This window comes from Babylonia areolata, chromosome 4 (genome assembly GCF_041734735.1).
Source record: "Babylonia areolata isolate BAREFJ2019XMU chromosome 4, ASM4173473v1, whole genome shotgun sequence".
Lineage (NCBI taxonomy): Eukaryota > Metazoa > Mollusca > Gastropoda > Neogastropoda > Buccinidae > Babylonia > Babylonia areolata.
In genome coordinates, this window is record NC_134879.1 from 5,354,287 (window position 1) to 5,369,502 (window position 15,216).

A 15,216-nucleotide genomic window follows, 5' to 3' on the forward strand; every position below is an offset into this window, starting at 1 on the left:
CCAGCTAGTTTCTTGCTTGACATTTTGCCTGCTGGTTCAATATAAAGGTTCCTATATAGTGGACTGAACAGCAGTGGAGTGAAAGTTTGTCAGATGTACTTGTTTAAAACAAAGGAAAAGTGGCCAGTCCAGAGGCAGAAGGCATAATTATGAGAGCTGAAAGACAGGGGTTAGGTAAAATGAGCCAGTTATACCTGTACACAGGAACAGCTGAAAGGCAGGAGTTTGGTGAAATAAGCCAGTTAAACCTGTACATAGGAACAGCTGAAAAAAAGGGGTTTGGTAAAATGAGCCAATTAAACCTGTACACAGGAACAGCTGAAAGGCAGGAGTTTGGTGAAATAAGCCAGTTAAACCTGTACACAGGAACAGCTGAAAGGCAGGGATCTGGTACATACAGTAAGAACAGGAAGATGTGCTTTCTCTTTCACCACACCCGAACAGTGGACCTCACAACCCTGTGACAATGGCCACATCACATCCACAGATTCTGTCACATCTTGGGGACACATCTGCTCCAACACTATTGATGGTTCAGTTTTCAGTTTCAAGGCGTCAAACATACAGACTAACCCATACATGCTACACCATATCAACTAAGGAGCAGATGCCTGATCTTCTCATAAAACCAACATGCTGATCTGGCCTTGAGAACCTACCCCAGGTTTGTGCAAACATTTACAAGGACTGGACGAAAACTACAGATGACAGCAACCACCAAACCCATCCTGGTTCAGTTCCCTCTGTTCAAATGAGAGTTTTACTTTGTATGGTTTTGTTTACTGCACTGGGTGGCTGAAAACTGGCCACCTTATGATGGACATGTAAATCTTGTGACAGATGTATCATTATGGATATTCTTATAGATGTAGTGTACAAATCGGAATGATTGTTTTATATTTTTCATATGTGAGGATTATTTGTCAACTGTTTACTTTCATGTCAGTGTTTGCCTATGTCGAGTGTATCTATACTTTTATATTTTGCACATATTAAAAATTACTTTGAATCTGTTGATGTTTTGTTTCAATGTGTAGTAAGCCAGTTGCAAGAGAGGGGGTACATTTATCATCATCGTAGGTTTTTCATGATCGTTGAGTTTGCTTTTTCTTTCTTTTGAAAACATCACAGCAAAATACTGAAAGATGTGCTCTGTCTCAGTGCAGTGTAGATGCTTTCTACTGACATCATGGAGTTCAGGTTTTTTCTAAAAAAAGATGAGGCCTAAGGCACTCAAAGAAGTGCATGGCTTAGCCAATGTCAAACACTTGATTACCTCCCCTGACTGCCTGTGGTGAACAATCTTCTTGACCCCTTACTGCTGACCCTCAGGGGGATGAGATCAGTGTGGCATGGATCTAAAAATCAGTCACTACATTTGTGTTCTTAAACCCTTTGGTCGCTTTAGTTGCCGCTCAGCAACTTGCAGTGAGAACACCACAGTCGCCGCATGGTGACTTGTTGGGAGAACGCTGCTGGTGCCAGTCGGCAACTTGAGCATTAGAGTTGACAAACTTGGGCAACCCTTCAATGAATAACACCAAACTCCCCCAGCACTTCCTGCCACATGTACCGGAAACTTCCTTCTCATAGTTGAACCAACTCTCGTGCGGTTTGGAGTGATTTTCAGTGTCTTTTCTAAAAATTAATTTGAACAATGGCGAGTTCTTCAACCAATTCAGATTGTAACCAGCAGCCTCACTTTAAACCATGCTATACAGGACAGCAAGCTGGAAGTCTAACTCAAAGTCAGCTGGCAGAAAATGATTTTGCTGCTGATTGTGACAGTTTGTGCCACATGAAAGCGAAAAAACAAATACCCCACATTCCCACTGTCTACTTTGCTGCACAACTGGCTTTCAGCTATACTGTGCAGCTGATTTAGCTGCCCAGCAGCTGTTAGCAACTTGAGCACAGCTGGCGATGTAAGGGTTAAAGTGTCATCATTGATTTTTTGCTGAGCAAAAGTATTAGAATCCCATGGTAAAGAACAGCAACTGACTTGACCTGTGAGTTCAATTTTATCACAGTGAAAATACAGCCTTCACTGACAGGCATACTCATCAGCAGCAGTCAAGGGGTTAAAGATTCCCTGGATCCTGGACACCAATCCAGACTGCCACCAAAATGTAACTGACTGATCCTTCTTCTGCGTTCCCGGGCTGCAACTCCCACTTTCACTTTAACCCTTTCAACCCTGGAAAGTTTACAACCTCAGCAGGTCCGCTTGCCCAACTGATGCAGAAAAAAATAAAATGATACACTGAAATTGATTGGTTTTTCTTATGAACTGTTACGTGGGCATACAGACAGAAATTATGTGAAAGTTAGTTCCCTTTGTTTTCGGTTTGTGCATTTGTGAAGACATGTACACCATTTTAATGAAACACATTTTGATGGCAGGGCTTTGCTCGGGCTAAGGGCTGAATGAGTTCACATGTATGACCATTTTTTACCCAACTATGTAGGCAGCCATACTCATATTTTCATAGGTATGCATGTTGGGAATGTTCTTGTTTCAAAAACCCACTGAAAGCTGACATGGATTACACGACTTTTAACAAGTGTATTTGATCTTCTGCTTGTGTATAAACACAAAAGAGGTTCAGGCACTAGTACGTCTGCACATATGTTGACCTGGGAGATTGGAAAATCGGTCCAAAGCTGGCATTCCAACAAAATTTCAGGGAAACTGCAGTTTACTGTTTCAGGTTCTCAAACAGGAGTCACTGCATTCAGACAAATATGTGTTCACTGCAACACATCTGCTAGGCAGATGCCTGACCAGCAGCAAAACCCATCGTGTTTAATCAGAATGTGCGTGCATGCATATATATCTATGTACCTATCAGAGTGGACTTCTACAGAATTTTGCCTGAGGACAACACTTTTGTTGGCATGGGTTCTTTTTCAGTACGCCAAGTCTGTTCTGCACACGGGATCTCGGTTTGTCATCTCATCTGCATGACTTGACACTCAGTCAAACTTGGGAGAAAGGGTGAAAGCAGGAATCGAACACAGACCCTCATGGACACTGTATTGGCAGAAGAGTGTTTAAACCATTCTGCCACCTTCCTCCACCTGTCAGACAGACACACACACAGATAAAAAAAACAAAATGAAAACAACTTTCATGGCAGATATAGTAAATGTACACACCTATCACGGCATATCCGTCTTTGATGGAGGCTGGAAAGGGGGGGAGAGGATCTGTAGCGTGTACATCTTCAGCAAGGTAATAGCCCAATGCATCTGTAACACACCATATCAACAATACTAACATAAAGTATCTATACAGCGCTGAATCTTGAGAGAGATCAAAGCTCTTACACACCAGTCAATCACACGCATGCATAGCTCCAATTCAGAGGAATGAAATGTAAGACTTTTTAATACATGTAAGTAGAATGCTAGCAAAACTGTATGCCAGGAAAGGGGGGCCAGGGGAGGGGGGAGGGTGGCTGAGGGGGGAGGGGCTATTCAGGAAAGAGCTAAGATTTCCAGGCCAGACCTGAAAGAGCTGGGTGCAGAGATCTGACATCATCACCAATGGAAGGGTAAATTGTGGTGATAGTAATATCCCAGATTATAACAACAGTGCAGACAAAAATGAGCCATAGTAGAACATGTGTAGTAGACGTAGTTGCAGTGGTATCAGCAGTAGTAGTAGCAGCAAGCGGAAGCAATAAAATAGCAGTGTAGAAGTAGTAGTCAGAATAAACAACAGCAGAAGTCGAAGTTGAAAAGTTTATTCAACATAGGCCATAGCCCACTGTGAAGGGGATACAATAAACATGAGCAATTCACACAAATTTGCAGATTGGCTTATAAACAGTAGTAGTAGTAGTAGTTGAAACAGCAGTAGCATCAGCTGTAGTAATAGTCAAGTAGTGGAAGCAATTGTCTTGAAGGGCAGTAATAGTAGCTGCAGCAGCAGTATCTAAAGCATGTTTGTGTAAACCATGCACACAAACTAAATCACAAAATACAATCATGACAGAAGGAAATCATGTTACACCAACACAAAAAACCCTCAGCAAGGAGTAAATAAAAAATAATACATTGCTGAATACAGATTCTTAAAATAATTTAGAAAAATTTTAATCTCACAGACAAAAGTCAATATGTGTGTGTGTGTGTGTGTGTGTGTGTGTGTGTGTGTACATACCTATGTGCATGCATTACAAGCAAGCCCATGTGAGTGTGCATGCACAATGTTTGTACAAGTTGTGCACATGTGTGCTCTGTGTGTGTGTGTGTGTGTGGGGGGGGGGGGTTTGGGGGTGTTAGTGTGTGTGTGTGTGTGTGTGTTAGTGTGTGTGTGTGTATGTGTGTGTTAGTGTGTGGTAGTGTGTGTGTGTGTGTTAGTGTGTGAGTGTGTGTGTGTTAGTGTGTGTGAGTCTGTATGTGTTTTCATGTGTGTTAGTGTGTTTGTGTGTGTGCACGTGTTAGTGTTAGTGTTTGTGTGTGTGTGTGTGTGTGTGTGTGCATGCGCGCGCGTGTTAGTGTGTGCGTGTTAGTGTGTGTGTGTTACTATGTGTGTGTGTGTGTGTGTGTGTGTGTGTGTGTGTGTGTGTGTGTGTTACTCTGTGTGTGTGTGTGTGTGTGTGTGTGTGTGTGTGTGTGTGTGTGTTACTATGTGTGTGTGTGTGTGTGTTACTCTGTGTGTGTGTGTGTGTGTGTGTGTGTGTGTGTGTGTGTACCTGCCAGCTGCACGGGGACGACGTTGAGAAGAGCGGCGTGTTGCAGTACGGTGGCCACAGCTTGATCCACCTGAACCAGGGGGTAAGGGGATTCCCTCGCTCGTTTGGCCACCTGCGTGGTGGAAACCTCACCTGGAAGGCAGGAGAAAGCATGCTTTTTACTTTTCAATTTCAAGGTGTTGTAAAAGCTTACACACTGGTCCATAATGTGGAGTGATGGCTTAGAGGTAACACGTCCGCCTAGGAAGCGAGAGAATCTGAGCGTGCTGGTTTGAATCACGGCTCAACCACCAATATTTTCTCCCCCTCCACTAGACCTTGAGTCATAGTCTGGACACTAGTCATTCGGATGAGACGATAAACCGAGGTCCCGTGTGCAGCATACACATAGCACACGTAAAAGAACCCACGGCAACAAAAGGGTTGTTCCTGGTAAAATTCTGTCAAAAAACCCACTTCAATAGGAAAAACAAATAAAGCTGCACGCAGGAAAAAAATTTTTTTAAATGGGTGGTGCTGTAGCATAGCAACGCGCTCTCCCTAGAGAGAGCAGCCCGAATTTCACACAGAGAAATCTGTTGTGATAAAAAGAAATACAAATACATATACACTGTACCACTGTACCAAATCTGCTTTGGAGAAAAAACAAATACAGAGCAGATGCCTGACTTTCCCATAAAACCCAACGCATTAGCCAGGCCTTGAGAGACTACACTAGCTTTGTGTAAACCATTAAAATCAAAGTGAAATATAGCAATAAAATAAAATAAACAAAATAGTAAATATGTCAAAATATAATGAAGTGAAAGATACACAGAAGGCAAATGCCTGAAATAAAACAAGAACAGAAATCAGCCATGGTCAGCAAACCTACTCACACCCACACATGCATGCACATTCACTCAAGCATACAAATGCACACACACACAACACACACACACACACACAAACACACACACTGCACATGCAACACTTTGCACTCAGATGTCCAGACCCAACCCTCAACCAACAAACGTACATACCCAGGCCGCACCCTCAACGTAACACACACACCCAAATATATTCACACACCCACACACACATACAATGAAATACACATTATGTGTGCCTCACAAATGCATAAAGCAACACACCGCATGCAATGAAAGGAATAAAAATAACATGACATAAAAACGAAACTCCACACCTTATTCTCTGAGGATCAAGCCCCATGTGAGCTTACAACGATGATGATTTACATGCATGTATCCTTTTCTGTTGTTCTCTTTCTATGTCTCTCCCTTTCCCTCTCTCTGTTTATCAACCTTTCTTTCCTTTCCTTCTCTTTTATCTGACTACTCTGTTTATCAACCTTTCTTTCTTTTTCTTCTCTTTTATCTGACTACTCTGTTTATCAACCTTTCTTTCTTTTTCTTCTCTTTTGTCTGAGGACTCTGTTTATCAACCTTCCTTTCCTTTTCTTCTCTTTTATCTGACTACTGTGTTTATCAACCTTCCTTTCTTTTTCTTCTCTTTTGTCTGAGGACTCTGTTTATCAACCTTCCTTTCCTTTTCTTCTCTTTTATCTGACTACTGTGTTTATCAACCTTCCTTTCCTTTTCTTCTCTTTTATCTGACTACTGTGTTTATCAACCTTCCTTTCCTTTTCTTCTCTTTTATCTGAGGACTCTGTTTATCAACCTTCCTTTCCTTTTCTTCTCTTTTATCTGACTACTGTGTTTATCAACCTTCCTTTCTTTTTCTTCTCTTTTGTCTGAGGACTCTCTATACCTTCAGCGCCTTCTTCCCCTCCACAAACACAAGATTCAAGATGCAACTAACCTTTGACCCCTTTGGATGATTAAAAAAACAAAACAACAAATGTAATCAAGAACACAACAAAGTTTATCACAACGCTGGCATCTGTTATGGTAAAATAAGGGTTAACATTTCTTCATCTATATGCAAGTGTCTTCCATAACATTGCAAAAATTAAATGAATTCACTAAATCTTAACAGACTAAGTCTTAACAAGCAGGGATTTAAAAAAATAAATCTACTGAGTCTTAACAGACAAGATTCAATGAATTTGGTAAATCTTAAAAGAAAGTTTCAATGAATTTACTGACTCTTACTGAGTATTAATAGACAAGTTTTCATGAATGTACTTAATCACCAGACAAGTTTTAATGAATTTACTAAGTCTTAACAGGCAAGATTCAATGAATTTGCTAAGTCTTAACAGACAAATTCTAAACAATTTACTGAATCTAAACAGAAATGTTTAAATGAACTCACTGAGTCTCAACAGACAAGTTTTAATGAACTCACTGAGTCTTAACAGACAAGTCTGGTGGGGTTTTAACAAATTTACTGAGTCTTACCAGACACATTCTAACAAATTTACTGAGTCTTACCAGACACGTTTCAACAAATTCACTGAGTCTTAATGGACAAGTTTTAATGAACTCATTAAGTCTTAAGAGACAGGTTTTTATCAATTCACTAAGTCTTATCAGACAGGTTTTTATCAAATTACTGAGTCTTAACAGACAAGTTTTAACAAATTCACTGAGTCTTAATAGACAAGTTTTAACAAATTCACTGAGTCTTAACAGACAAGTTTTAATGAACTCACTGAGTCTTAACAGATAGGCTTTTATTAATTTACTGAGTCTTAACGGACAAGTTTTAACAAATTCACTCATGAGTCTCCAACAGACAAGTTTTAATGAAATTACAACAGACACCACCGTCACTCACTGTGGGTCTGCCCTGCGAGGCGATGGGCATGGCCATGATTGTGGCCGCGGCCATGACCGTTGCCATGGGGATGGTGGTGGCCGTGGTGGTGCCCATGAGAGGGGCTGCTGGGAGGGCTGGTGGGAGGGTGGGGGGCGGGTCCCTCCTGCTTGGCATGTCGCCGCGTCAGCAGAGGGGAGTGGGGACCAGGCTGGGGGAAAGAGAAGTACAGTACTGAAGTGTGGCTGGCAGAATGGATAAGATGCTCATCTGCCAATTCAGTGTCCCTGAGGATCTGGGTTCGAATCCCACTCTTGCCGTTTCTCCTATGTTTGACCAGAAAATCAAACTAAGCATCTAGTCATACTGATAAGACAATAAACCGAGGTCCCGTGAGCAGCATGCATTTGGCGAACTGAAAAAGAACCCATTGCAACAAAACAGTTGTCCTGTGGCAAAATTCTGGATAAGAGATCCCCTCTGATAGGTACACAAATACATATGCATGCACTCAAGGCCTGACTAAGCGAGTTGGGTTATGCTGCTGGTCAGGCATCTGCCGAACAGATGTGGTGTAGTGTATATGGATTTGTCTGAACGCAATGATGCCTTCTTGAGAAACTGAAACTGAAACTGAGATGTATCAAACATCAAAACAATTTCTTTTTCCTATTGTTCGTTACATGGACACTCCAGTCTCCTTGATGAAGGCAGCTGTATGCTGCAGGTCCTCTACACAGCCGCAGAGCTTCCGAGTTACCGGAGTTGGGTTGGGCCAGTACCTCCTCCTGAGCACCTGAGGAGGGGGCAGGACTGCAGCAGGTGTTCTGTTGTCTGGCTGTCAGTCCCAGTACAGGGGTACTGTGCTGAGTGACCAATGCAGAATTCAGTACATAACTATAAGTGGTGGTTTTGGCAGTTGTAGCCTGTCCTGAGTCTGAGCACTGACAGTTGTTTCTGCCTTGTCAGCACGTAGTAAGGCTCTTTTTTTTATCTTTTTTTTATTTTTTTATATCTCTGTTCTACTGAGGTTTGCTTTTGAACAGCATTTTCATTCATTTCACAACTACAGGCACTAAACAACCATGTGGCAATAATCACTTGTACACTGAATTAATAAGTTTCATTTGTATCAGCTGTTTAACCCTACCAATCTCAGTTACATGTCTGCTACAAATTTGGACTAAACGGTGTGCGTTCTGTGTGTTCAATGGTATAAATGATGAAACTCTGAAAACTTTTGTATTCCAAATCCTATGTATCTCTGGAAGGAATAGAGTAAAAGGCAGTCTACAATCTATAGAAAATGCAATATACTATTGGTGTTAAGCATATTTCTATTTGAAAATATCACAATATAACACAGTCACAGATAAACATATTGTATTATAATGTATTATACTGTATTGTATTGTATTGTACTGTATTGTACTGTACTGTACTGTACTGTACTGTATTGTATTGTATTGTATTGTACTGTATTGCATTGCATTACCTTGCATTGCCTTGCCTCGCACTGCACTGTATTGAACTGCATTGTATTGAATTGTATTGTGTAACATTTTTGTCTGGACAGATCTGGCTGTATGAAATCTGGCTGTTGTTCCCTGGGACAGCCCACTACCACAGTACAGCCCCATCCTTTTGTTCTGTCTGCAAGTGAACATGTGGATTTTCTACAGAACTTTGCCAGGAACAACATTCTTGCTGTTTATCTTCTTTTACATGCACAAAGTGCACACTACACATAGGACCTCAGTTAATCATCTCATCCAAATGACTAGCTTCCATCCAGACCGCCAGTCTTAAGTCTCACACAGAATGAAAATTACCAATGTGGAAAACTGGATCCTTCACACAGAACACAAATTACCCATGTGGAAAGCTGGATCCTGTGCACAGAATGAAAATTACCAATGTGGAAAACTGGATCCTTCACACAGAATGAAAATTACCAATGTGGAAAACTGGATCCTGTGCACAGAATGAAAATTACCTATGAGGAAAACTGGATCCTTCACAATGAAAATTACCAAAATGTGGAAAATTGGATCCTTCACACAAAATGCAAAATTACCACTGTTGGAAAAAAAAGGACCATTCACAGATTGCAAATTACCTCTGTGGGACAAAAAGGACTATTCACAGATTGTAAATTACCTCTGTAGGACAAAAAGGACTATTCATAGTTTGTAAATTACCTCTGTAAGAAAAAAGGGCCATTCACAGATTGTAAATTACCTCTGTGGGAAAAAAAAGAACAATTGACAGATTGCAAATTACCTCTGTTGGAAAAAAAAGACCATTCACAGATTGTAAATTACCTCTGTTGGAAAAAAGGACCATTAGGAAAAAAAAGGACCATTCACAGATTGTAAATTACCTCTGTAGGAAAAAAAGGACCATTCACAGATTGTAAATTACCTCTGTGGGAAAAAAAAGGACCATTCACAGATTGTAAATTACCTCTGTTGGAAAAAAAGGACCATTCACAGATTGTAAATTACCTCTGTAGGAAAAAAAAGACCATTCACAGATTGTAAATTACCTCTGTTGGAAAAAAAGGACCATTCACAGATTGCAAATTACCTCTGTTGGAAAAAAAAAAGACCATTCACAGATTGTAAATTACCTCTGTTGGAAAAAAAAACAACAACTGTTCACAGAATGTAAAATTACCTCTGTTGGAAAAAAAACAACCGCACTGTTCACAGATTGTAAATTACCTCTGTTGGAAAAAAAAACAACCAGACTGTTCACAGATTGCAAATTACCTCTGTAGGAAAAAAAGGACCATTCAGATTGCAAATTACCTCTGTGGCGAATAAAAGGGCAGTTCACAGATTGTAAATTACCTGTTGGAAAAAAAGGACCATTCACAGATTGTAAATTACCTCTGTAGGAAAAAAAGGACCATTCACAGATTGTAAATTACCTCTGTAGGGGGATAAAAAAAGGACAGTTCACAGATTGCAAATTAGCAAATTACCTCTGTTGGAAAATGAATGGTGCCCTGAGCCTGCAAGGCCTGATGCGTTTTTTGCACCTGTCCCTTGGCTCCTCGCAACAGGTCCACAGCATGGGGGATGCCTTTGGCCACCACACGCAGGCACTCCTGGACAGGTGGGAAAATACAGGTGTGAAGGCAAGGAGGACTGCGGAATGACCCTGCAGGATATGCACGCATGTGCGCACCTTGCAATGCTCACTATCGTTCAAACACATGAACACATGTTTGCACAAACACACACTCACATACATATAACCACTCACACGCATGCGCACACAGACACACACACACTATAAACCTCACATACACACACCCACACCCACATGCATGCGCATACACACGCACACAATGAACCTGACATACACACACACACACCCACACACACACACGCACACACACACACACACACACACACACCCACACACACACCACACACACTGTGAAGCTCACCTCAGATCCTTTACTACTGCCGGGCAAATTGATGATCAGCGTATTGCCTCGGGTTCCACAGGCAGGCCTGTCAGACACAAAGACACAGCATCACTGAAGGAAACACACCCACACTGCAGAAAAACACAGCCACACTGCAGCAAACACAGCCATACTGCAGCAAACACAGCCATACTGCAGCAAACACAGCCACACTGCAGGAAACACAGCCATACTGCAGGAAACACAGCTACACAGAAAAAACAGCCATACTGCAGCAAACACAGCCATACTGCAGCAAACACAGCTACACAGAAACACAGCCATACTGCAGGAAACACAGCCACACAGAAACACAGCCACACTGCAGGAAACACAGGAAACACAGCCACACTGCAGGAAACACAGCCACACTGCAGGAAACACAGCTACATAGAAACACAGCCACACAGCAGAAAACACAGCTACATAGAACACAGCTGCACTGCAGGAAACACAGCTACACAGAAACACAGCCACACTGCTGGAAACACAGCCATTCTGCAGGAAACACAGCTACATAGAAACACAGCCACACTGCAGGAAACACAGCTACATAGAAACACAGCCACACTGCAGGAAACACAGCCATTCTGCAGGAAACACAGCTACATAGAAACACAGCCACACTGCAGGAAACACAGCTACATAGAAACACAGCCACACTGCAGGAAACACAGCCATTCTGCAGGAAACACAGCTACATAGAAACACAGCCACAATGCAGGAAACACAGCTACATAGAAACACAGCCACACTGCAGGAAACACAGCCACATAGAAACACAGCCACACTGCAGGAAACACAGCTACACAGAAACACAGCCACACTGCAGGAAATACAGCCACACTGCAGGAAACACAGCCATACTGCAGCAAACACAGCTACACAGAAACACAGCCATACTGCAGGAAACACAGCCACACAGAAACACAGCCACACTGCAGGAAACACAGCCATACTGCAGGAAACACAGCCACACTGCAGGAAACACAGCCATACTGCAGGAAACACAGCCACACAGAAACACAGCCACACTGCAGGAAACACAGCCACATAGTAACACCGCCATTCTGCAGGAAACACAGCTACACCACACTGCAGGAAACACAGCCACACTGCAGGAAACAGGAAACACAGCCACACTGCAGGAAACACAGCTACACTGCAGGAAACACAGCTACATAGAAACAGCCATACAGCAGAATACACAGCTGCATGGAAACACAGCCACACTGAAAGATACACAGCTGCACTGCAGAAAATACAGTTACACTGCAGGAAACACAGCCACACTGTTTCACAGCTACATTACAGGATACACAGCTAAAAAAAAGAAACACAGCCAGACTGCAGGAAACACAGCCACACTACAGGAAACACAGCCACATTGCAGGAAACACAGCCACATTGCAGGAAACAGCCACACTGAAAGATACACAACCACAAAGTAACACAGCCACACTGCAGGAAACACAGCTACAAAGAAACACGGCAACACTGCAGGAAACACAGCCACACTGCAGAAAAAACAGCCATACTGCAGGAAACACAGCCCCACTGTAGGAAACACAGCTACATAGAAACACAGCCACACAGCAGAAAACACAGCTACATAGAACACAGCTGCACTGCAGGAAACACAGCTACACAGAAACACAGCCACACTGCTGGATACACAGCTACACAAACACAGCCACACTGCAGGAAACACAGCAACCCTGCAGGAAACACAGCAACACAGCCACACTGCAGGAAACACAGCAACACAGCCATACTGCAGGAAACACTGCCGCACTGCAGGAAACACAGGTACATAGAAACACAGCCGCACTGAAGGAAACACAGTTTCATAGAAACACAGCCACACTGCAGGAAACACAGCCACACTGCAGGAAACACAGCCACATTGCAGGAAACACAGCCACCCTGCAGGAAACACTGCCGCACTGCAGGAAACACAGGTACATAGAAACACAGCCGCACTGAAGGAAACACAGTTTCATAGAAACACAGCCACACTGCAGGAAACACAGTTTCATAGAAACACAGCCACACTGCAGGAAACACAGCCACACTGCAGGAAACACAGCCACACTGCAGGAAACACAGCCACACTGCAGGAAACACAGCCACACTGCAGGAAACACAGCCACACTGCAGGAAACACAGCCATACTGCAGGAAACACAGCCACACTGCAGGAAATCAGATACTGCAGGAATCACAGCCACACTGCAGGAAATCAGATACTGCAGGAATCACAGACACACTGCAGGAAATCAGATACTGCAGGAATCACAGACACACTGCAGGAAATACATACATACTGCACGAAATACACACTGCAGGAAATAGAAACTCTTTGCAGGAAATACAGCAACATAGAAACAGAACCACTCTCCAGGATACACAGAAATGGTGCTGACACAGCTCCGAAACAGCACCAACACGGCAAAAATTGTGCAATCATAAAAACTGATTTACCAAACCCTTCAACACAAAATGGCATTGTCACTGCACCGATACCAGCTCCAGTACCAGCATGAAATGTGGTTTTGGTTCATGGAGTAATCCATGCCATTTTGTCTTGTGTTTCATCCATGGTTTGGAACAGCCTTGGCCCAGTCACATAATTATGTGCACTCTCATTTCCCACAAGACTTACACAAAATACCAGCTACCCAGGATAAGCATGTGGCCACATCTTTGGTTGAATTGCCAGGAGCAATCGATCAATGTATGATTTATCCCTATGGAATACAGGGATGCTCAAATCTTTCACAACAAATGCAATAGCACTGCAAAGGCAATGGACAATACTAGTGTCCATGGAAATTGACCTACATTTTTTGTTTCAAATTGTTCTGGTTTTTTTGTTTCTTTTTTCCCCTTCTTTTTTTGGTTGAATACTGCCATTGGAATTATAGGGATTCACAAAGGAGGGTTTCATGACCAAAAAGCCTCTATCATGTTGGTGCCGTTTCAGTGCCATGTCTGTGTTGTGTGTATAATTATGGAGTTCCAGCATAGTAATTATGGTTACCTGGACAGCATAGCCAAGGGAGTGATATTCAGAGAAGCGCTGAGCATTGCCACAGTCATCCCTATCGCTTCTTTTTCCAGCATGCTCTTTGTTGCCTAAAAAACAGGCATAAACACATGTGCACGCCCGCACACACACACACACACACACACATGGACACACACACAAACGCACACACACACACACACACACAATTATTTCTGCAAGTCAAACACCAATAAGGTGTCATAAAATTATGCTTACAAATCATTTTTTATAAGCACTTTGCATTTCTCCCGGCAAACTTCATCGAAAATTATAAAGTAAAATAACACAATAAAAAACACTGTATTACAGCATAGCACAGTGCAGTGCAGTATAGTATAGCGCAGTACAGCACAGTACAGCACAGCATTACACAGCACAGTATAGTACAGCACAGCACAGCACAGAAGAGTATAGTATAGTACAGCGCAGTACAGCACAGCACAGTACAGCACAGCACACTACAGCACAGCACAGCACAGCACAGCACAGTACAGTACAGCACAGTATATACAGTGCAGCCCAGGATAGGACAGGTCAGGAAAGAACACATCAAAAATGCATTTGATTCCTATGATGTCTAAACATGAAATGACAACATTTCTGCATATCGTAGGATTTTTTTTTTTTTTTTTTTTTTTAATGCCAGAAGGGTTTTCTGTGTATCAGGGATATTTGGCATGTCAAATTGAAAAAAGAATCATGAAAAAAAAAACATCAGAAGGTCATGAAGGTCAAACACACACTGACCTGCACATTCTAGACTGCTTTGCTTCTAAGAACTCCATAAACATATCAAACTATATATAATTATGTACACAGAATGAAAAAATCTCAACCATATAAAGGTATAATTATAAATTTGGAATGTTTTACCATTTCTGTTAAAAGCAATTTTTCCAAACTATGAGAGTTGAAAACACTGAACTAAATATAGGGGGAAAAACTTAGCTGAACCTAGTTGATTACTTGATGTATATATCAAGAGAGAGAAAGAGAGATTATTCACAAAATGATTATCTCAAGCAAGAGTTTAAAATTTCTAAGTTGTTGTTTTTTGGGTTTTTTTTATTAGGTTCAAAGTAATATGTATGAGTGATGTGTATGCTTACAAGATGCGATGAACATTTCCTGTTCAGGAATAATGTGTTCATGTTTTGTGTTCTCAATAACAAAATGTAAAATTATAATTTCAAACAGGGCCAGTGTTGCGGGGTAGGGGTACATACGTTCGTGTTGGTGAGT

At 42.0% G+C, this 15,216-nt stretch overlaps 1 protein-coding gene across 1 annotated transcript in view; it reads right to left on the reverse strand.

The window, feature by feature from the left end:
• LOC143281543 (gephyrin-like) overlaps positions 1-15,216 on the reverse strand; it is a 145,549-nt gene that overhangs the window by 125,117 nt on the left and 5,216 nt on the right. The window contains exons 5-10 of the mRNA XM_076586763.1: positions 13,948-14,042; positions 10,885-10,951; positions 10,414-10,539; positions 7,446-7,635; positions 4,704-4,835; positions 3,160-3,252 (exon numbers count right to left, since the gene is read on the reverse strand). Coding sequence (XP_076442878.1) covers positions 3,160-3,252; positions 4,704-4,835; positions 7,446-7,635; positions 10,414-10,539; positions 10,885-10,951; positions 13,948-14,042 — 703 coding nt within the window. The remainder of the gene's footprint in view (positions 1-3,159; positions 3,253-4,703; positions 4,836-7,445; positions 7,636-10,413; positions 10,540-10,884; positions 10,952-13,947; positions 14,043-15,216) is intronic.